Source organism: Sycon ciliatum, chromosome 4, assembly GCF_964019385.1.
Source record: "Sycon ciliatum chromosome 4, ocSycCili1.1, whole genome shotgun sequence".
Classification (NCBI taxonomy): domain Eukaryota; kingdom Metazoa; phylum Porifera; class Calcarea; order Leucosolenida; family Sycettidae; genus Sycon; species Sycon ciliatum.
The window spans coordinates 37,234,293-37,255,435 of NC_088646.1; the positions used below are offsets into that span (position 1 = coordinate 37,234,293).

A 21,143-nucleotide genomic window follows, 5' to 3' on the forward strand; every position below is an offset into this window, starting at 1 on the left:
CATTGAGTGATGGGATGGGATTTTTGTATTGTTTGGAAATTGGTTATAGATCTGTGTTTCATGGTGTTAAAAAGAAGTAAGAAAAGTCCAGCTTTGGTAGAAGAAAACATTGAGGGTGGTTCAGTAGAAAGAAGTTTTTACTGTGTGAAATATGAGATGGGTAGGGTTCCTTTGTGGCGCCACTGCGAGAAGTGGTGGGCCTCACTTCATCAAGCAGTCTATGATGGTATTCACACAAGCAAGAAAGCAAAGCACCACACACTGTGGAGAATGGGTGTACACACCTAGGAACAGGGGTGCGCGATAGTCGGGGTCTTTGAATGCCGAGAGAATGACTTACCGGCCGAAATCCGAAGACAAGGCACACAGAACGAGAGGTGGTTGAGTGTAATGCTATGCGGAAGATGACCACTGTGTGTGGCTGACCAGCCGGGCCGCAATGTGCGGAAAATAAGCTAGTACTGTACAACACACGTATGCACCGTTTACCTGGCACAGACACACACACATGCACACACACACACACACTGGGCGAAACTAATACGGCACCAACTTGCAGGTACCATGCGAAGACACAGTCAGCCATTGCACGGGTGACCAGGGACAACCGACCTAAGGTAGTGGCAAGCTGACAATGAACTGCTTGCACTTATCACGGATTTTCTGGTAGAACATCTTGAACTCAATACCATCGCCTTTGGAAAGACGGAAATCGATGAGCACACGCTGCTCGGCTGACTCTGCGCTGTCGATGATCCGCACCTTGTAGATGAGCCCCTTGCGGCGGCGATCCTGCACACTGACCGTGAGATCGTTGCCGTGCTGTGAGAACATGGGGCCGTGTTGCTTTTTCAGAGCTTCACTGAGCCTCTCCACGGCCTCCTCGGCATTGCAACTCATCCAGAATCGTGTCAGACGTCGCACGAGCTGCTGAAGCGGGTTGCTGCACTCCTGCGTGGCCATGACCTGGCTGCACACCATCTGGTCAGGGTACAGCGGCTGAGACAAGAAGAAGTTGGAGATGGAGCCATCGTCCTGGTCTTCTCCTTCTGCCGGGTCGTCTTTGTCTCGGCTCATCGGCAGAGGCTGTGACGCGGAGACTAGTGAATCGGCTGCAGCCGCATACACAGGTTTCCGCTTGGCAGGCGGCGAGCCAGACACAGGGAAAGCAGCTGACGGTGCTCGCATGAAGCTACTCCACTGGGGGCCCTGTGCCACCCACTTGACTTCTTTTAGCTTGGACATCTTGGGCCGCTTGTCTGCCGATGGCTTGAGCATCTTACGCAGCAACCCCAGTGGTTCTATGCTTATTCGACTCCACGGCGGGCCAGTGGTTTTCTTATCGCACCATGCCAAGTACTCCGCACACACCGTGGATGGCTCGTCCCACGGCACCTCGCCGCTCAGCATGGCAACCAGGACAATACCGCACGACCAGAGGTCGGAGGGGCGTGCGTGATACGGTCGGCCGCGCAACACCTCCGGTGCAATGTACGGTGGTGTTCCACAGCTACGGCCCATCATCCTCTCCGCACCATCGTTCATGAACAACGTGGCCAGGCCAAAGTCTGTGATCTTCAGATTGTCATTGGCATCCAATAGCAAGTTTTCAGGCTTGAGATCGCGATGTGTGATGCCACGATGATGAATATACTCCACGCCATGTAGAAGCTGGCAGAAGTAGCGCTGAGCGCGGGATTCAGGCATTCCTTCGCCTGGCTCGATGCGATCAAACAGCTCTCCGCCAGACATGAACTCGAGGAATATGAACTGTACATTACCGTCCTCTCTGTGCCCATAGCTGCGAACAATAGGTAGATAGAAGTCACGCTTCACCTCAGACAGGAGAGTCAGGATATACGCTTCTTTTCGTATGTCACTCTTCGCAGCGGCTACATGAGGCTTGTTGCCGTCGATAACTTTTACAGCTACGGGCTGCTTCGTTTTTCTGTTGATGGCTAATTTCACTTCTCCGTAAGCTCCTTCGCCCAGAGTCTCTGCAAAGTCCCAGCCGTCCACAAAAGGAGTTAGTGGCATATTGTTAGATGGCAATGTATTGTCCTCACAAGAACATTTCGAAGACCAGCTAAATAGGTCAGGAGAGCTGGTTTGGACTTGTTCGTACTCTTCTCAACTGAATTTCTTCCTCTCTTTTCATTCACGTCCAAGTCCTGCTCAGCATTTCGGACAAGACCCCACATGCTTTGTGTTCGAATGTTGTTTTTGTGGCGACTTCAACTTTCCCGCCACTAGACACATGGAACACACGTGGAAGTTATGTCATCATCATGTCACTCGTACGTACAAAATTAATATTAAATTTTTGCATTTTTTTACGAGCGCTGACGTGATGTGTGCATGACATGGCAGCATGTGTTTGTGAAGACTGCATGATCTGAACGACGTGTGTGAAGCGTTGAGACTTTTTGATTGAACAAAAGATCTTGAACACTGCACTAACTGTCTGTACTGCAGTGAGGCACTGGCTGTGTATGTTGACCTTCATTTTCGTTTCTGATGAGGAGTACAGCGCTCAGTACAAATCACCTTGCTGCTTTCTTTTGAAAGTTTTGATCCAAACCAACTAACTTCAACCCGTCAGCATTGTACTGTGATAGGCGTGCGAAGAATGGCTTGGCTGACTGGCCTTGCGGGACGTGCTGAGGCTTTGCTGGAAAAAGTTGATCAAACTGCTGCTGAATCGTTCAGTCGTGATGCTCAGAGGGATGTGATACCTCGCCAGGTATCATCATTGCATACCACGCCGGAGCCTGGACGACATGAGCAATTTTCTAGTGGGTCTCTGTCTGTTGGAGCTCCAGCTGGCCGTAGCTCTCCACTGAACGCTGGGGCCACTAACGGTGCACTCCCTGCGAAAAATCGCAGCTCGTCTTTGGCCAACAATCGCCCGTCCGACCAGAAACTGTTCGACTTCTTGAATAGCAGTGGAGAAGGGGGTGACTTAAGCCTTGCACAGAATGCCAGCTCATCTTCATTGGCGTCCAAGGATAGGAAAAAGCCTGATTCACGAGCACCTTCCCGAGTAGCTAGCAGGGACAGTCTAGCTTCAGCAAAACGTAAGCAAATGCAGTCTTACGCCAATGAGATCTATTTCTACATGCAGCAGCTACGCTAGGCTCAGGATACAAATAATATGAAGCCCATGAACATGCAGCTGGGAAATTGTGAGCACATTAATTTTGTTGAGGCTGGAGCTAAGATCATTCAAAAACCATGAATAATGTATACAGTACTATCGAGCGCCGAAGAACGAACAGGCTAGAATTTCACCAAGCACAGCGTACCAATGTACGTGTACACGCGGTGACACAACTGTGCATAGACTGTAGTATATTCAAAAAATAAGAACGGCCTAGGCTACGAGGCTGACCCCCCCCCCCCCCCAGTTCTTCGGCGACCGACAGTAGTGTACTCGGATAAAAACGCAGCCTGAACGTGCCGTCCTGAGTCGATGGAGTTAGACATGGAATCAGAGCCTAGTGTAGCCACTTCTACTAATCAGAGGAGCATGCGGGGGTGGGGGGGGGGGGCAAAGACTTGAAGGTAATGCCGCTAGATAAGCCCATGGGCCAATGAAGTAGTAATGTGCATGTATAGTTTTGCCCAGGGACATTGTAATGTGCATGGTCACCCCTCTACTGTAGTAGTGACCAAGGTGTAACTATAGTACCATATTTCCCCGAATATAACTCGCACCTTTTTACACTAAACTTCAAGGGCAAAAAAGGGGTGCGACTTACAATCGAGCATGACTTACTACTGAAGTCTAAATCACATCAATATTGCTCAAACCTGAAAATGGTGGTGCATCTTATAATCGAGTGCGACTTATAATCGGGGAAATACGGTAGTAGTGGAGACACTGATAAACCATGGTTTTGAAAATTAATGATGACTCTATTCAGGCCGTCCCTAATTGGTATCCTACCGGCTGTCTGTGTTTCCCATGGCTTAGCAACTGATGCAGTGGACAGTGGACACGATGGGCTCATGATGGACATAGGCAGGTCTAGCTCACCTCAGCTATCCGGCCAAAGAAGAAGCATCGACGATGCGTCCTCTTCTATACAGGTGGAGAACCAGATGCTGAAAGAAGAAGTGTCGGCACTGCAGCGCGAGCTACATGACTGGGCCGGAAGAGAACGCAAATCACACGGAGGTCAGTACACCGCCATCTGTCCTATCTTCACTGCACTTATATCCTCTTGGTTTTTGGAAGAAAAAGCATCAGCTGGTCGTATGAGGTCGGGCCACTGCGCTTCCTGCCATTGCCCTGTCCCTGATTTATTGTGTTTGGCATCTGTATACCACCCTTAATAGCCATTAGTACACTCATACCTTGGTTATCCGGACCCCAAAGTTACGGGCACTTCGATCTACCCGGCACCCTTTGGGCGAGTGGCACCCTTTGGGAGAGTTTCAGTGGAAATATTACTACTCTTGTGTCACTTTTTGTGGGAATAGGACGTCACATGCCATATCTACAGTCCATTCATAAAAAGATGGGCCCTGGCTCTGGCGAGCTCCCGTATTTGGCGATTTTTCGTGATTTCATCGTACACAGTGCAGTGCTGCGAACTTTGAAATTTGAAAGAGGGTTCAAAAAGGTACCTGAACTGGGGTTCGAACCGCACAACGCACTGTTGCAGGCGGGGTCAAACGGCCTGGATTTTGATGGTTTTTCCCGATTCAGTGCTTTTGGGGCAAAACCTGACCGAAATCCTATTCTTGCTATGGCTTACTTTTTGGACAAAAAAACTTCAGAAACATAATTGGAAGATGATTCCATAGGGGATGGCAGAAAAAATTCTAAAAAAACTCAATGTTTGACCCGTTTATGGCCAAAAGCTAGAAGTCCATCTTTTTCTGAATGGACTGTAGGACATTTCCCATTAATATGTATGTGATTCGGAGTTCCGGACATTTCAAAGTTACGGATAGTGCCCGGTCCCGGACCGCCCAGATAAACGAGGTATGAGTGTAGGGGTATGCACTTTACGTGGTGTTTAGATGGCTGTTCTTTAAATAATTTGCACAGTTAGTTGCAAACGGTGCTCAACAGTAGTACGAGTACTTAGGGTATGCATTACCCTAACCTGACCAATGCAGAACAGCAAAAGACAATCATTGTACTACCCTATGTGGCGAAGGCTGCAATGGTATCACGTAGATCTGCATGTACCTGTACTACAGGAACAAAGGCTAATAAAATGACACGTGCTGCAACGGCTCGGATATCTCACAACAGGTGTGCATGCAAAGAGCGCTATAACAGTAACAATGGGTACAGCGCAATCGCAGAAGAATTGCATACCACACATAATAGCAGGCTTCTGAGAGAGGGAAGGTTTTCGCTGGAACTTGCCTGTTGTTATAGACAAGGCATAGCTAAACTCCAGCTTTCTTCGCTGTAAGTACTCCTTGGTATCGCTACCCAAACGCGCTGTGCCGCGTGTCTACCGCATACTGTTGGTGACCGCAGCAGAGCTCCTATTGCGGCCCTTCCGCAGCATTACCAAGCTGGCGTCTGGCCCTTCTTGCACTCTGACCAACCCAGACTACACGTCTGAAATTCCATGCACGTCAGGTATCATTGCATTATAATACCAGTAATTATTTAACCCGTCTCGATGTCCAACGTGATCACTGTGCTGTACTGCTGTTCATGTGCAGAGCTCTCTGGTCTGAAGAAGCAATGCACACAGCTACAGTCCGACTACACCGCTGCACAGAAGGCGCTGCAGCTAAGGGACACCGAGCTGACAGCGCTACGGAGGCACGTTGCTGAAGTGGAGGATGAAGCAAAGGACCACCGCCGCTCCCTCACCTCGTTACGAGATGACCGTCAACGGTATGGATTCCAGTATCATGTACTTGTATCCTATTCATCATGTGCTTGTATCCTGTTCATTTACTGTGGAGTTGGTACAGTGCTGTTAGCATTGCTGGTGATGATGGGAAGTTGTGATAGCGGTGGGGTGATGTTCTTGCTGTCGGAGTCATGTATTTGTATGAAAATTGTCTGCTCCTGGAGATTTTTGGATTTTTGTCAGTGACTATGCTGGATGCACCCCCTTCTGTTGAATGATTAATGGCTGCCACCCCATGAAAGTTGTACTATTGGTTGTGTTCCTGTGTGTGTATTTTTGCATGTGTGTGTGTGTGTGCACGCATACACGTGCGTATATGGTGGTGTGTGCACGCATACACGTGCGTATGTGTGTGTATGTATGCATGTACGTAGGCTCTTGGAGGAAAGCGTGGCATCGGCAGGTGTGCAGCATCAGACGCTTGATCTCGTTGAAAATCGCCTCAAGGAGGCCGAGACGCAGCTGGAGAAGGAGCGCGTTGCACTGGCCGCATCTCAGGTATGGACATCACTCAAACTAAGAGGCTCTCGTTGTGATATAGCCATCTTATCTCTCATGGAGTGGCTAAAGACAAGTTAGAGTAGCCCCGCTGTGGGTGCTACGGCTGTCAGAGGTGTGCTGTCTGGTATAAAGCAGACGTGTGTGAGGGAATGTACTGCATAGCGGTACAAATCTGTTATGTAAAAAAACGAACATGGAATTTCGAATACGAACGAACTTTCACACTAACGAACGAACTCGAACAAACATTCTCTTATGCAGCATGTAGTTACCAAGACTGTACAGTCTAGTGTGTACACTTGACTTTTAATTGGCCAGTATTTGCAGAATTCATACACTGTAGAACAACTAAGTACCGTAAAATCCCACCAGAGCGCCCCGTCTCTCCCATGCGCCCCTCCCTGACTTCTTGTCAGGGAAGTGATTGATTGCATCCTCGTATGACTCTGTGATGCCGTACTGGACTGTACTGCAGACGCGTGCTCGACCCCGTTGGAAATGTACGCAACCGTGCCCACCCTCTTGACCAGGGATCGCACAAACCCTGAGTTTTGATGGGTCTGTACGACTCCCTGCTCTTTACCGTTGGTCGGTGTACGAGATGCATGACCAGTTTTCGTAGGGTGAGTACTTTTTCATGTAGTGCAGAATGCGGCAAGTAGGACTCGCTCAACCGCCCCTCCCCACCTGGACCTACTCGAAGGGTGGCGGAGGTAGGGGCGCTCTGGCGGGATTTTACGGTACTTGCAAAATTTCGATTGGCTTGGCAAAACTTTAGCAGTAACGCTCCTTTTACTAAAGTCGCTCAAATATCACTGGCGCTAATATTATCCGCTTTTAATACTGTCTAGTTGTGATGGAACACAAACCCTGCAATGCATGATTGTATGTACATCCTTGTGCACAGCGTTATTAATATTGCCAAAACAAAGGAAGAAAGAAATTGCATGCCAACAAACCAATCCAGCTTCGAATGGGGCGGAGATGGAACCCCGACACAGAGCAGGCACACGCAGTACATACCACACCAGTCAAAGGCCACATCTCAGGAGTATAAAATAATGTCCATAATCTTACTAGTTTCAGCCATAAGGCTTCATCAGAGAAGGAAAAATTACTTAATCTGCCGCCATATTTGCGGTCTCGTCGTGTCCAATGGCGGTTACCTTGTGCGCAATACCAAGTTCTGCTGCAATGGACTTGATGTGCTCGGCAACATTGGCTGCTGTGTGACTGCCGTCCGTTGGTCGTATTGCCAGCACGAAACTCTGCAACTCCCGAGAATCGCCCAGGAAATGCACAATGTACGTTGCAAATGATCGCACAGCCTTCGATGTCCACACATCAGTGGCGAGTGCAGCGGCTGGGACTGCCTTCAGCAGCGTGCACAGTTCTGCTCTGCCCTCCTCGTGCCTCTTCACAATCACTTTCGACACATGGATCCTGCTTGTGCCATGTGTGGTGCCCAGGCTCCAAGTGCTGGAGCAAGCTCTGGAGGCCAGAAGCACTCAACACACTCGGGGTTTTTTTCTTAAACCAAGCTGCTCTTCAATAGAAATCATTAGCATAGCTAGTTCAAAGCCTTGAATAACAATGTTCTCACGATACAGTCAAGAAATGCAGCTCGTAGTTCGGGTAAGGCCTAGTCGCTCTTCAACAATGTGGCCGCGTGTTGCTCGTCGTCCAACCAATCAGCAAGTTTGTTATGGCCTTAGCCTGTGCTGAACCACAGGGTTTGGTTGCTACCTTCGGTGCAACGTCCGTCAGACGGGAGGCTTTTTCTCACCGCTAGCCTCGGTTGCCAGAACTGCAGAGTGATACTTCTTCAGGTGAGTGTGAAGATTACTCGTCGTTGCTCCGTTGTACGACACAACCTTCTTAAGCTACAAATCTCCCTAAAAAATCAAAAGAACACGCAGAACAATTACTACAACACTCGTGTCGACAACACTCCTTCAACAACGGTTTTCAAAGACCGGGTAGTTGCAAGTACATGTACTTTGAATCTATCCGCCAAGTGGCTAGTTCCGTACTAACCGTTTTCAGTGCTGTTGTGAATGCTGTACTATGCGCGCCACAGTTGATCAGCGCGCTTGAGCTCGAGACCTCCGACTCGTGGAGATCTACCGTACATTTAGCCATCTACCATGTACAGTTGCGCTCGGTGAAATCCAACGCAAAGTGCAAAACTGACGCCCTGGACCAGTTCAGATTACATCACTTTACTTGTACATGTGTACGTCCAGCCGCATTCGTACCACTTAATTAAAGGGCCGTGCAGGTTCAGGGCACCGGATATGCACTTTAGGTCGGATTTCACCGAGCGCAACTGTAGATCTACGTGCGGTACAGGTCATGTTGCGAAATGTAGTGTACAGACTCTGCACTGTGCATGCAGCGTGAAATACGCAATTCAGTGCACGGGTAAGTGTGTAGTTACGACGTACATGGTGCTACACAGTATGTGTTCGAACAGCAATCTTGAGAGTTTGTACGTTAGTTTTCAAATGTTTCGAATGAATGATTCGAATTTTCTTTTGTTCGTTTCTCCCCTATCGTGAATATGGTGTGTGTACGTGTGTGTACGTGTGTGTGTGTGTGTGTACGTGTGTGTGTGTGTGTGTGTGCATGTGTGTGTATGTTTCTGTTGTAGGCGGAAGTGAGTCGACTTCGTCAAAGTGATGAGCAGCTAAACGCCGACATGGCTCGGAATGTTGTGGACCTGCAGCGTCAACTAGAGCAAGAGAAAGGTATAGGTGCAATGTATGTGTGTGTCATGGTCTGTGTTGCCCGTGTGTCATGGTATGCTTGCATTGTGTTCTTCATAAATCTACGCCCCGCTGGCAGGATAACGTGTCTGCTCGTGGTGCTGTTGAGCAGTCGTTTTTTTACCATCTGGATTATCTTCTAAACCAGACATGGCAGTAGTTTGGATCCAGGCGATTCTGTTTCTCCTGCCTGTTTGGCTCCGTTCCAAGTTGCCTACTACCAAAGCGCAGAGGTAGTCGTGGTAGTCGTGTTGTCACCCAAGCAATTATGCTTCACGCTTGTCATGTTTGTAGGACTGTGTGCTCTTCAAACTTCAGTTCCATTGGTGTTTGTAGAGAAATTGTGGTAAAACACCTTGGCGACACACAGAGGAAACTGCACACCTGCCCACACAGCGCTCTCTAAGCTGCAAAGTACCGGCAAGAGCGCTCCTTCTCTTACTCTCACCATCGTGTTGTGCACGGCGTCTTGTCTTCACAGCATTGCATTAGTATTCGTTGATCATTATTACTTGCTCAGTGCCTGTAGGTGTATGCCTTACAAGTAACGTATTTCCTGTGCTCAATTTGTACTCACGGATGATCCTGCAGCCAACAATGTCAGGCGTCAACAATCGCTCACCTCGGCCCAATCTGAATCGCAAAGATGTCGGCAAGAGTTGGAAGATTACAAGCAACGCGCTGCGAGAATTCTTCAGGTCGGTCCTGCATGCTGTCGTGGTCGTATTCAGGCATGCACATGTGTGTGGGTGGGTGTGGGTGAGCGTGTGTTTGTGTGTGCATGCACGCGTGCGTGTGTGCATGTGTGTGGGTGTATGTGTGCATATTTCGGCAACCATTGGCTGGTGTTGCTGTTGTTGATGATGGCAGTCGTCATCATTATCATCCTCATCCCTGTGTTCCTCATCATCGTTACTGTTGTTGGTGTTGTGTAGGCCAAAGAACAGCTCATTTCCAAGCTTAAAGAAGGTGGCTTGGATGATGGTACCACAGAATGTCAGAATGCCGAACTGGCTGCTTTACAGGAGGAGAAGTCTCTGCTTCAGGAGAGTCTGCAGCAGTCGAAGCAAGAAATCGACCAGCTGCGCATGGAAGTCGAGGTATGTGAGCAGGGCATGACAATGTCCCAAACTAGTGGCCGGTGAGCGGTTGGGAAGTGAATGGGAATTCTCTGCATGTGCAAGCAAGAGGAAGAATGTCCTTAGAGCGCAGGGCTGTAACGTTACTGTGCTGACAATAGAGAGGTTCTGCAAAACGAAAATGTGTACGAACTTTCACTCTACGTCACGAAGTGAGAAACTTCGCACGAACTTTCGCAACTTTGGACGCGAAACTTGCAGGGAACGCGAAATGAACTTTCGTAGGAAGTTTCGTGAGATTGGGTCATGGCGTGCGTGCACTTGGCGCGTGCAAACTATGAAAATGTGCAGAACGCAAAGTTCGTGCGAAAATTCGTACACATTTTCGCAAGGTCTGTCGCGAAACTTCGTTCGAATTTTCGTTATGCAGAACCTCTCTAATGTCCTTAGAGCACAGGGCTGTACTGTGCTGACAATGTCCTTAGAGCACAGGGCTGTACTGTGCTGACAATGAACAACATGACTGCATACGTACATGAATTGTTGTGCTCCAGTGGTGGCCTCTCTTTTTTTTGCCATGTTGATCTGTGATGTGATGAAGTTTGCACAAATAGTTTCGAAAACAATGAATGGTATTTTCTTGGTGCTTGCATATTTGAGTATTTGAATTTGTGTATATATGTGACGTGCATGCGCACCTGTTTACAGGAGTTGGACAGTGCACACGTTCAGGAGCTGAATATGGTACAGGAGCAGCGTGACCAGGTCGAGTCGCAGCTTCAGGATGAGCAGCGGCAACGGAGTGTTGCGGACATGGAACACCAGCAGAAGCAGAAGGTGAGTTATGTACAGTGCCTGCTTGTGAAGTACACTCAGACCTCGCTTAAACGCACACATCCGTTTTCGACAACAAATATCCGGATAGGCGAGGGAACCGGATAACCGAACAGCGGTTATGTTGGATGCATCGTGCATGCTGTAAATCTGTAACCGGCTGCATCATGTATTTTCTTCCGGTTGGCGAGGGATCCGGATAAGCGAGGTCTGACTGTACCGCGTCCGCCTGCCTACCTGCCTGGGTAGAATGTCAGAAGCAGACTCTGTTCATTGCACACCGGTATAGTGTTGCAACTAGCTTGCTTCTTATAGCTTTGGAGTCCGTGGATTGTTGTTTCCTGACTGTGTCTGCGATTTTGAGACGACAGTATGACGGCCTTTGTAGGCTGATGTGACTAAGAACCTGGTCAAGTGTACCCGCTAGTAGTGTAGAGTTGGCTTCACGTTGTACAGCACCGTCATTACGTCATACAGCACAATCATTACGTCGTACAGCACCGGCATTACGTCATCATCATTATAGCAAGGTCACTGGCACGGGGCCCTAGTGTGCTTTCCGCTCTGTGCAGTTCCGTACTTAGTCTGGCTGATAACGCTTGCTTGCTTGGATGCGACCGTGTATTGCATCCAGGTCGGCAGTGTCCCTATGTTGTTGCAGATTTCTTCCGTTCCGTTTTGATCGTGATCACGTACCCATGTGTGTGTGTGTGTGTGTGTGTGTGTGTGTGTGTGTGTGTGTGTGTGTGTGTGTGTGTGTGTGTGTGTGTGTGTGTGTGTGTATTTTTCTTTTCTCCTTTCTACAGGAAATGGAGTTGTTACAGGACGAGCTCGTGCGCCAGAAAGCTGCTCTTCACACCCAGCTGAAGGTGTGTATCGATGACAATGTGTGTGTGTGTGGGGGGGGGGGGGGGGGGGGGGTGCTCTTGTATGTGTGCGGGAATGAGTGTGGACGCGTAATATTTTAATTAGAAAAGTCGCAAATAACAAGCTGCTATTGTGTTGTGTGGCAGTAGGTATTTTGGGTATGCCCCCACATGAGCGCCTTTCCTTTGAAAAAACTAATGGCTGTGAAACAGCCTACGTAATAAGTAATATGGAGGGATTACAAAAATCGGGTGAAAAACCGAGAAATCATAACAAACAAACAACCTGACAATCATAACAACAAAAGTAAATGATCAGTGTCCTGGGATCACTGCCTCATTTGCAACAAGCGAGGCAGGGGAGTTGGAGCCAATGGGGGCTCGCAGAGTGCGGGATCCACGGAGGCACATCACACTAGCACGGAGGAGGGCAACGCTGAGTCTACAGTGGACCCTTGCCATGACGGTGCTGTAAGGCTCGCCGGTTTTATCAGCAAGCAGGCAGGCAATCCTCTTGTAGAGTGCAGTGCAATGCCGACTCATCCCGCCCGTTGTGGCAAAGACTGCTGGAACAAACGGTGCATGTTCGATATCACGCACACATTGCTCATAAGCCCTGCGCTTCTCCTTCTCCTGCCGAGTGTAGGTGGAGGCCAGTGAAGTGGGTCGATTTGAGGACGCACAGCGGTTGAACACCCTGACATCAATAAACGTGCGCTCAAATCGGCCACCCCAAAGGCCACTGGCAGCTACATCCAGGCGGGCCTGTTCCTGAACATTTGCGGAGCGAAGACGAATTGCTCTCCTGTCACCGGCTGGAGGTGAGGCTCTACTGCCACATTGTGCGCCACCTTCTTCCGCAAGCTGGCGGTGATGTCGCGCACCTCATTGTGGCGGATGGAAGGGAAACCACCTGTGGGACACGACAGAGCATGACAAGTGGTAAACTTGGCACCACATGGGCAAGCCGATGGACACTCGATTTGTCAAAGACTCAAATCATGATCAACTCAAAATGGCCAGTTCAGTATTGAATGGCGATATTGCCTTGCTCAAAACCGTCTCCCGCTGGGCTCTGCTTGAAAGCGTGACTTAGCACTAACCAGGTTTTCCATGCAGATCAATCTGCTTGACAGACTCTTTCACGTTTAATGCATTTCCAGACAGTTCCTGAAGTATAAACTTATGGTCAGAAGGCCAATCTTTCGATAATTTGAAAGAAAACATGGATGGAGCAGGAGCTCCAAAATTTGCTCCCGCCTCAATCGCGTACAAAGTCTGAAGGCGAAGGTTGAGTGCTCTAGCGGCTGCTTGGTCTTTAAGTGCACGGAAGAGATCGACGTATGCCTGGCGTGTTTTTCAAGACATCAGAGCGTAAACCATCGGCAGGCACTTCCCTGAAACCATGATATAGATGGTCGTAAGTTGTGTGTACAGAGCAGGGGCGACTTTGAATGTTCCGTCCATGAACCAAGATTGACTGTTCCATAGGCTCTCCAGATCAGGAGGGGATACGAACACAAGAGTGTCATTCTTATGGCCGATGGATGCCAGGAAGAAGTCGTGACATTCTTGCGTTTGGCGGAAAACATCAGGAATATTGATTTCTGCACGCGCTCGAGGCAGTGCCGGGTACCGCTCTTTTCTACATCTATACAAAGTGGAGTGCAGCGAGTTGAATGATGGCAAATGAGCGGCAACTGGCACTGGCAGGTTGGTGGACTCCTCGTCGTATATTATAGTTCTTACGCCTGTGCCTCCTTGCCGACAGCGACGCTTCATGCTATTCACAGCTCTCCTCACTTCTACCTGCTCGGGAATCGGCGGATGGTTGTCCTCTGTGGTTACTGCTGCAATGTTGTCCTCTTCAACTTCGAGTATACTACTTCCAGCTGTTGTCAGACGCCCACCACATGCTGGCCTAGTACATCGCCAAGTAATCCTGCCATCTGCTTTCTTCTTGTCCTTCCTATAGGAGTAACCTTGGTGAGTAGAACCATAGTCTCCTTTCTGTGTCACAGTCAGAATTGCCGAAGCCGCGTCTTCGTCATTGCTCTCTTCGTTGTTGTGTTCAAGGTCCGGGGTCCTCGCTTTTCCCGCTACTGGTGTCGTTAGAGCTGACTTCGTCATCGCTCTCTTCATTGTTGTGTTCATGATCCTGTCTGGGGTCCTCGCTTTCCCCGCTACTGGTGTCGTTAGAGCTGGCTTCGTCAATGTCCTCCGCCTCGTACTCACTCGTCTCGAGATCGTTTCCACTTGTATCTTCCCTGCTCATCTCTCTGCTCGTTGTGTCTTCGCTGCTGCCCACGCTGTTGTCGATATCCGCCATGGTAATACAGTCAGACCTCGCTTAACCGCACACATCCGTTTTCCACAAAATATCCGGATAGGCGAGGGAACCGGATAATCGAACGCACATACTGTATGTATGCATGGCATATGCTGTAAATCGGTCACCAGCGATTTTCTTCCGGATGACGAGGGATCCGGATGACGAGGGATCCGGATAAGCGAGGTCTGACTGTAATAACGTGGGCCTGCACATTATGGGTTACGTGTGTAATGAGCTGGCTTATATTTGGACGCTAACATAATTGGTCGCGCCAAACTGGGGCGTGCAAGATATGAGACAAGCTGTGGTGACACAGTGTCACATTAATAGGTCGCACTGCTGTAAAAGCCATTATTCTAACGAGGCGCATATATAACGATTTCCCAAAATTGACTAGTTTACGTGTACCAAAGGTAACGATTCTCACTCATTCTCAACGCTCAATAGTACAGTATATGTATCGACTTCTGTATAACGATTTTTATTTTAACGACAGATTTCTCCTCGTTAACTCATTAGAGTTAGCACTTCGTTATATATATGGCTTTTACAGTATACTGGGGGTGCGCTGTTTTGGGTGTAAATCGTATTTTGTACTGGGTGACGGGAATCATATGATTGCCCTACTGCTATGACTGGTGTCTTGAAAGAGAGCTTCTGCCAGCGTTAGGTGTTTCCCTTGTGTTTGTTGTGTGTATGTGTGTGTGTACGCACGTGTGTATGTGTGTGTGTGTGTGTGTGTGTGTACGTGTGTGGGGGGGGGGGGGTGTAATGCCCCATGTTAGCCACCTCTCTGCTCCTTTACATGTTCTTCTCACCATGTTCTGTTACTTGTGTTCTCTTCTTTCACCAGGATGAGCAAGCAAGGATGACCTCCCTGGAGAGCAAGGTCAGTGCGTGGAGAGTGACTTGATCGGAATTGCAACTGTGCAGTGTACTGTGTAAGGTACTATTGTTAGGGATCTCAGCGCGTGCAATGCGCAGGGTGTTTGCACATACATTGCGTCATCAAGTTTTGAGTGCAGCTCACGGACACAGGTACAACATGGCGATGATTGATTTTAGGGCCTAGAAAACGACAAGGAAAAATGGTTACAATTGACACTGGCGGAATCGTCATCTTCATCGTCGTTAGAACACATGGTGATTCCCCCCAAAGGACAGCGTGGCCAAGGCTATATCGCCCCGGTCGATTTTCCTATAATTTGCCATGGTACAAGAACCCACTTCAGAGAAGATTCAGTGAAAAATTCAGCCGTTTTCCCCGGTTAGATTGTCCTGACTTCGATTTTCAATGCAGCAGCCATCGTGAACATCGCCGCCGTTATCACTCAGAAGAAGAGGTGTTCACACTGCGTCCAAGAGTGAAATATTGTGCAAAACTGGCTGCGCAGTTCACGCGCTGAGATCCCTACCATAGAGCTTGAAAATTGACGCAGTTTTTTTGTGTGTCAAAGCTGTGTCGATGCAGATTTCTGCATAGGCTTTTGGCACAGTGTGGGGTGGTCATCTTATGTTCTGCGTACCTTTGGGTTTGTAGAAATTTCTCATGCATATATGGTTTGCTTTATATAATCTGAAACTTTAAATTTCTTGTCAGTCTACAATATTAAAAATTTCCTGCAAGCTTCTGATGCTGTCGCTGAAGCAACGACAACTGCAGACTTTGCGAACTCGACGTTCTTTGGAATCTGATTCTTAGTACATGTACTAATTTACACCCGATGCACATTTTTCTGTGAACAGCGTACATTGGGAACTCTGTATTCTGGTCCTTATGGTGTCAATGCGCATTCACTGTCACTCTGACAGTGATCCATGTGTGTACAGTGCTCCAGCTTTTAGACATATAGATGATGCCATAGTGACACAAGCACACAATCGCTGTGCAGCTTTCTATTGTGTCAACCACCTGTGCAATGCCCTTCTGTGCTCAGATGACAACACTGCAGCGTTCGTCGCAAAATGGTGCGCGCAGTGCCGAAATGGAGTCGCGCATGCACACGCTCACCGATAACTTGCTCACCAAGCAGACCCTGGTGGAGACGCTAAGCTCTGAAAAGAATGCCCTGTTACTACAGCTGGAGAAGGCTAAGGTTAGTGCTAACCAAGGTTCCTTTTGATCACACTGTTGTGGCTGATTACCTGGGCAGTTTGATTTGGCCGTGGAACGTTTGCCTTGTGATGTAGAGCTTGGTTTCATAAGCAGTGACCGAGTAAACATTCTTACTCCTTCTTTCTCCCGTTCTCTTTCGAATATCTCCTGTTCCCTCCCCCTGTGCACTGGTAAGCGTATTGTTTGTGCCTTTGCTCCTGTGTTCATTTGCAGCAAGCTGTTAGCTCTGCCGAGGGTATGAATAAGCGAATTGCACCGGGTCACGCCGTGAACATGCCACACTTTGAGGACGCAGATGGTGAAGGTAAGTCATGACGGGTGGAAACGTACACTGGTTTTACTCTCTTGTCTCGTCATCTGTGTGTCCTCTGTGTCCAGTACAGTGTAACAGTGTTTCATAATTTTGACGAAAGGCACATGCCCAGTATGTTGTTGTACATGACTGACTATATAGTGCAGATGCGATTATAATTTGCGATAAACACTCAACATACAACATCGAACATTTTGACATTCACGTGGCCCACTTTGGATAATAGGAAGTCCAGATAATTTGAATTTGAAGCCTGGAAACTGGAAATTTGAAGTTCGAATTAAAGGGAGTCTAATTTACCCGTGTATTTCTTTCTCTCTCTCTATTCCCCTCCCCTGCTCGCAATCTGTCTCTCCACCTCTGCTTGTACAGCTCAAACACGCCTGAGACCGATGAGCTCTATGATGCCGGGCTCACTTGCAATTCAAGACGATGACGGCATTGCTCGGCATATGCGCTCCGCGGCGAACACGCTTGACACATTCAGGTACGTGCTTGCTCAGACGCCCGATATACATGTACTTGCAAGACTTCTCTTTTCCTCAACAGAGTGCATGTACACGTGACTGCTCTTGACGGCTGTGCATCTCTCCGTACCCGGCTGAATCCATACATTGATTTTCTCATAGAGCCTGTTAGCCATCACCTCAAGATCTGCAAGTGTTACATGAAGACACTGGGGTTATTTGAAATTGGGTACCAGTACACAACTTATGGAGTGTGTTGTGAATGAGAACACTGGAAATGGGAAACCAGAGTCGCGGCAGTCGGAAAGGGTGGGAGAGCAAAGTAAGATACCAAATCTTTTGGCATTTGTGTTTGTAAATGAGTGCACTGGGTGCTGCCTGCCAACTGCTGCATGTTCACATGAGCTTGGGGTACTTTGTATCAGTGTTTATAGCTATGCATATTGTCTTCTGTGGCGTGTAACGGCTAAACAATGCAGACTCTGTTGTAGAGTTTTCCATATGCTACCTGATCCTGCTCGTTCCTCCTGATAACCCTGCGATTTTTTTGCATTGTTTGGATGGTCCGTGTGCAGTGTTCGTCTGGGTCGTTTCCTACGGCGCTACCCAGTGGCACGGCTTTTTATAATTGTTTACATGGTAAGATTTGAACTCTCTGAGCTATTGCCATGACGATGTTTCTCTGCAATCAAGTACTGGCTGTCTGTAACTACATGTACAATGTCTGCTTTTGGCTGTTGAGCATGGCCGTGGCCCGCCAACGGACCAGATCATATATTTTGCAATTTTCTGCATTTCGAAAAAGGAAATTAGCCCACCCGTGACTCACACTGGTCATCATAGTTGTTTGGAGTGTCTGTTGTACTGTGGAAACCTACTCAAAGATACTATAATTTCACGAATTTTCTGTGTACTTTTATTTTCGGTACTTTCGGTGCATCTATTTCATACCTAAAATGTCAATACACCGAACAAACACTAACACGCATAAACCAATAGGGAACTGCTTCTCTGTACCTAAAATTTCTGCTCGCCTAACCTGGCCTTTTGCCCTCATACCGAAAATATTGAGCACCGAAAATTTCTGAAATTAGAGCACTACGTGTACTGCTGTGTCATTCAGCCCTGTTCTTGTGTGGGTGACTTTTTGAAAAGAGTCGAAAGACACCTTTCCATATTGCCTGAAACAATGTAAGGCCTGCATTCGTCAAAAGATCAGTCCTGTATTAGCCATAATTTGTAGCCTTTTACACAGAGGCAGTGCACCACCTTAACCTGCTAGAGTGCTCAATGCCCTCCCCCCCCCCCCCCCCCCCCCTGCGATGGGCAGAGGGCAGTACACAAGTGGTACACAAAGGAATCTAATCTTGTTCTGTTGTCTGATGTTTGGTTGTTACCATGACATTCTGACTGATTTCTGAGTTACAACAAGAAAAGCCCTACTTTCCTTTGTGTACCTCTTGTGTATGTAGCCTTTTACATGTACACAGTTTCGGCATCGGACTTGCACAACTCTGAAGGATAGTACAGTGTACTCTAGTTGGTATGGGCCATCACTCTCTGATACTGCCTAGCGCCACTGCTAGTCTGTGTCCCGTTTTACCGTTCCTAGTTATCTCTATGGGAAAGTGTTTCTTCTTTTTCGGCTTATCCTTTGCTCTGTGTGTGTGTGTATGTGTATGCGTGTGTTACTGACCTCAGTTCCTGCTTCACGTGTGGGTCACCGTTGTCTTGCTCACCTACCAACCGGAGATACACGGCGCCGACTCGCCCAAGGGACCACACGGCCCGCAATGAACTCACAGTTGAGTGCACCCTCTTGTTGTATGTGTTGCCCTGCTACCACCCGCTGTCACAATCATCGCTTCAAATACCCTATTATTTTCCGTCTGCTATTCTGTTGCTGTGATCCGCCGCAGTTCACGTGCTGTTATTCTTGTTTTTACTTGCGTGAGCGTCGGCGTGCATGCAACCTGCAGCTATGCTCTCCCCGATACGTGTGTGCCAAGGGCATTGTGCTTGTCCTTGCTATGCGCCCAGCACCCAGACATCTGCTCCTTGACCGTATCTCCGGCGCTCATTGCACAGCGCCCTATTGCGTGCATGGCACTCGCCGATAACCACCTGTACGTTAACCAGTCCAGACGCGTACCGATGTATACATATCCACTGTTGCCGGTCTTGCGGCTCACTGCCTTGAATTCTCGATGGCTTTCATGTCATGCTCTGCATTTTTAACAGCAGATACGACGTACTGCTGGTTTTATAGATATTGTACCGACCTACGGCAAACTCCTTTGCGGTATGTAATGAAACTATCCCTGTGCCGGCCGTAAGGACTGATACATTCAGTGAATAATACGATCACCGACATATTAGTTAATGTGCTATGCTTGTGGGGCAAGGCGGGTAGTCACCCTGCAAGTTAGTTTAAAAGAAGAAAGGACCAAAGGCTTACAAGTTTAATACCCGTTACCGTAGTTGTCCAACACTGGCAATTATAAGCTTTGTATTGATGACTCATGACGTGTAACATTTAGCACAATATTGACTGCTGTGGTACTGGCATTCACCGATCTGACGTTTAGCTCCATTAAGTCTTGAATGCGCACGCCAACAGCGTTCCAGCCGTTCGTCCTTTCTTCTTTTTTAAATCTTTTTTAAAGGGGAAGTTAAGGCTAAAATCAAAATTTCACCAGTTGTAGTCTTCGGGGTGCTGAGTCGAATGGTCTTGGTCCGAGGAAGCTGAGACGCTTCCTTCCTACTTTAATCCCAATCGAACTCGCGCACTTCCACCGAAACTGGGTGACTGCGCCCTACTAGATGGGGATTTGTACGCAAAATGTCACTAAAAGCGCCATTTCGTTCTTATAAAAGCACGTATGACCGCGATTGGCCCATATGTTGTAGTCTTTTGGACGCTGAGTCGACTGGTTTTGGTCCAAGAAAGCTGCGATGCAGCGTTCCTCCTTTATTCCCAATCGAACATGGTTGAACAAGCAGTCACGTGCTCCTGCGTGCCCAAGTCACCTGGTCACCGCGCCAGCAAGCGACAACTTTCACACCAAGGTTCAACCCGCATTCAACTCGAGTGAAAGGAGTGCACCCAAAAAAGGTCAAAACAGGCTGTAAGTGGTACCCTGCAGGCGCTAGGCTGGCACGGTCACCAGGTGACTGGTGTACGCAGGAGCACCTGACCGCTTGTTCAACCATGTTCGATTGGGAATAAAGGAGGAACGCTGCATCGCAGCTTTCTCGGACGAAAACCAGTCGACTCACCGTGCTTTTATAAGAACGAAATGGCGCTTTTTATAAGAACGAAATGGCGCTTTTAGTGAAATTTTGCATACAAATCCCCATCTAGTAGGGCGCTGGTGAAATTTTGATTTTAGCCAAATCCTTGGACGCCAGCGATGGGGCCGCAAACTGAGATGTTGAATACCAGGGGCAGGGTATTTTACGACTCCCTGCAGAATACTTTATTTTGCATACCGGTGGAACAACTCCACACTCATGGAAGGATCCAACTCATCTGTCAATGAAATCCAGACAGAAGAGCCCACGACAGGCATATCTCTTTTTCGGCATCATGAAGTGGGGCGTAAAGCAGACCTTGGCCTCGTTCTGGGGGGGGGGGGGGGGGGGGCTTTCCAGGAATGCTGGGGCACTGGAGTCAAGTACAGCCAGACCTCGCTTAACCGCACACATCAGTTTTCAACAAAATATATCCGGATATGCGAGGGAACCGATTCAACTTCAACCGAATAATCGAACACACAATCATACTGTATGTATGCATGACCTACAATCATGTGTGCTGTAAGTCGGTACTGACCAATGATTTTCTTCCGAATGGTGAGGGATCCGTATAAAAGAGGACCGGATAAGCCAGGTCGGACCCCTGTACTACTACTAATAGTTATGACGCGTCGACGATGTGCAGAAGTACAGCCGTAACATTCCGAGTTGAGCATTG

The 21,143-nt window shown here is 48.3% G+C and overlaps 2 protein-coding genes across 2 annotated transcripts; one reads left to right on the forward strand and one right to left on the reverse strand.

Annotated features, from left to right (window-relative positions):
- Nucleotides 1-2: 2 nt before the first annotated feature.
- On the reverse strand, nt 3-2,206 carry LOC135815976 (serine/threonine-protein kinase Chk1-like). The gene has a single exon (XM_065329333.1). It carries the CDS (start codon nt 2,035-2,037, stop codon nt 613-615), a length of 1,425 nt encoding a protein of 474 aa, XP_065185405.1. The 5' UTR covers nt 2,038-2,206; the 3' UTR covers nt 3-612.
- A 278-nt stretch (nt 2,207-2,484) lies between these two features.
- Nucleotides 2,485-19,545, forward strand: LOC135815977 (golgin subfamily A member 5-like). The gene is made up of 15 exons (XM_065329334.1): nt 2,485-3,077; nt 3,977-4,180; nt 5,695-5,872; nt 6,266-6,389; nt 9,046-9,142; nt 9,752-9,858; nt 10,096-10,260; nt 10,948-11,076; nt 11,880-11,942; nt 15,125-15,160; nt 16,209-16,367; nt 16,601-16,691; nt 17,073-17,187; nt 17,743-17,806; nt 18,869-19,545. Exons 1-15 carry the CDS (start codon nt 2,630-2,632, stop codon nt 18,962-18,964), a joined length of 2,076 nt encoding a protein of 691 aa, XP_065185406.1. The 5' UTR covers nt 2,485-2,629; the 3' UTR covers nt 18,965-19,545.
- The last annotated feature ends 1,598 nt before the right edge of the window (nt 19,546-21,143 follow it).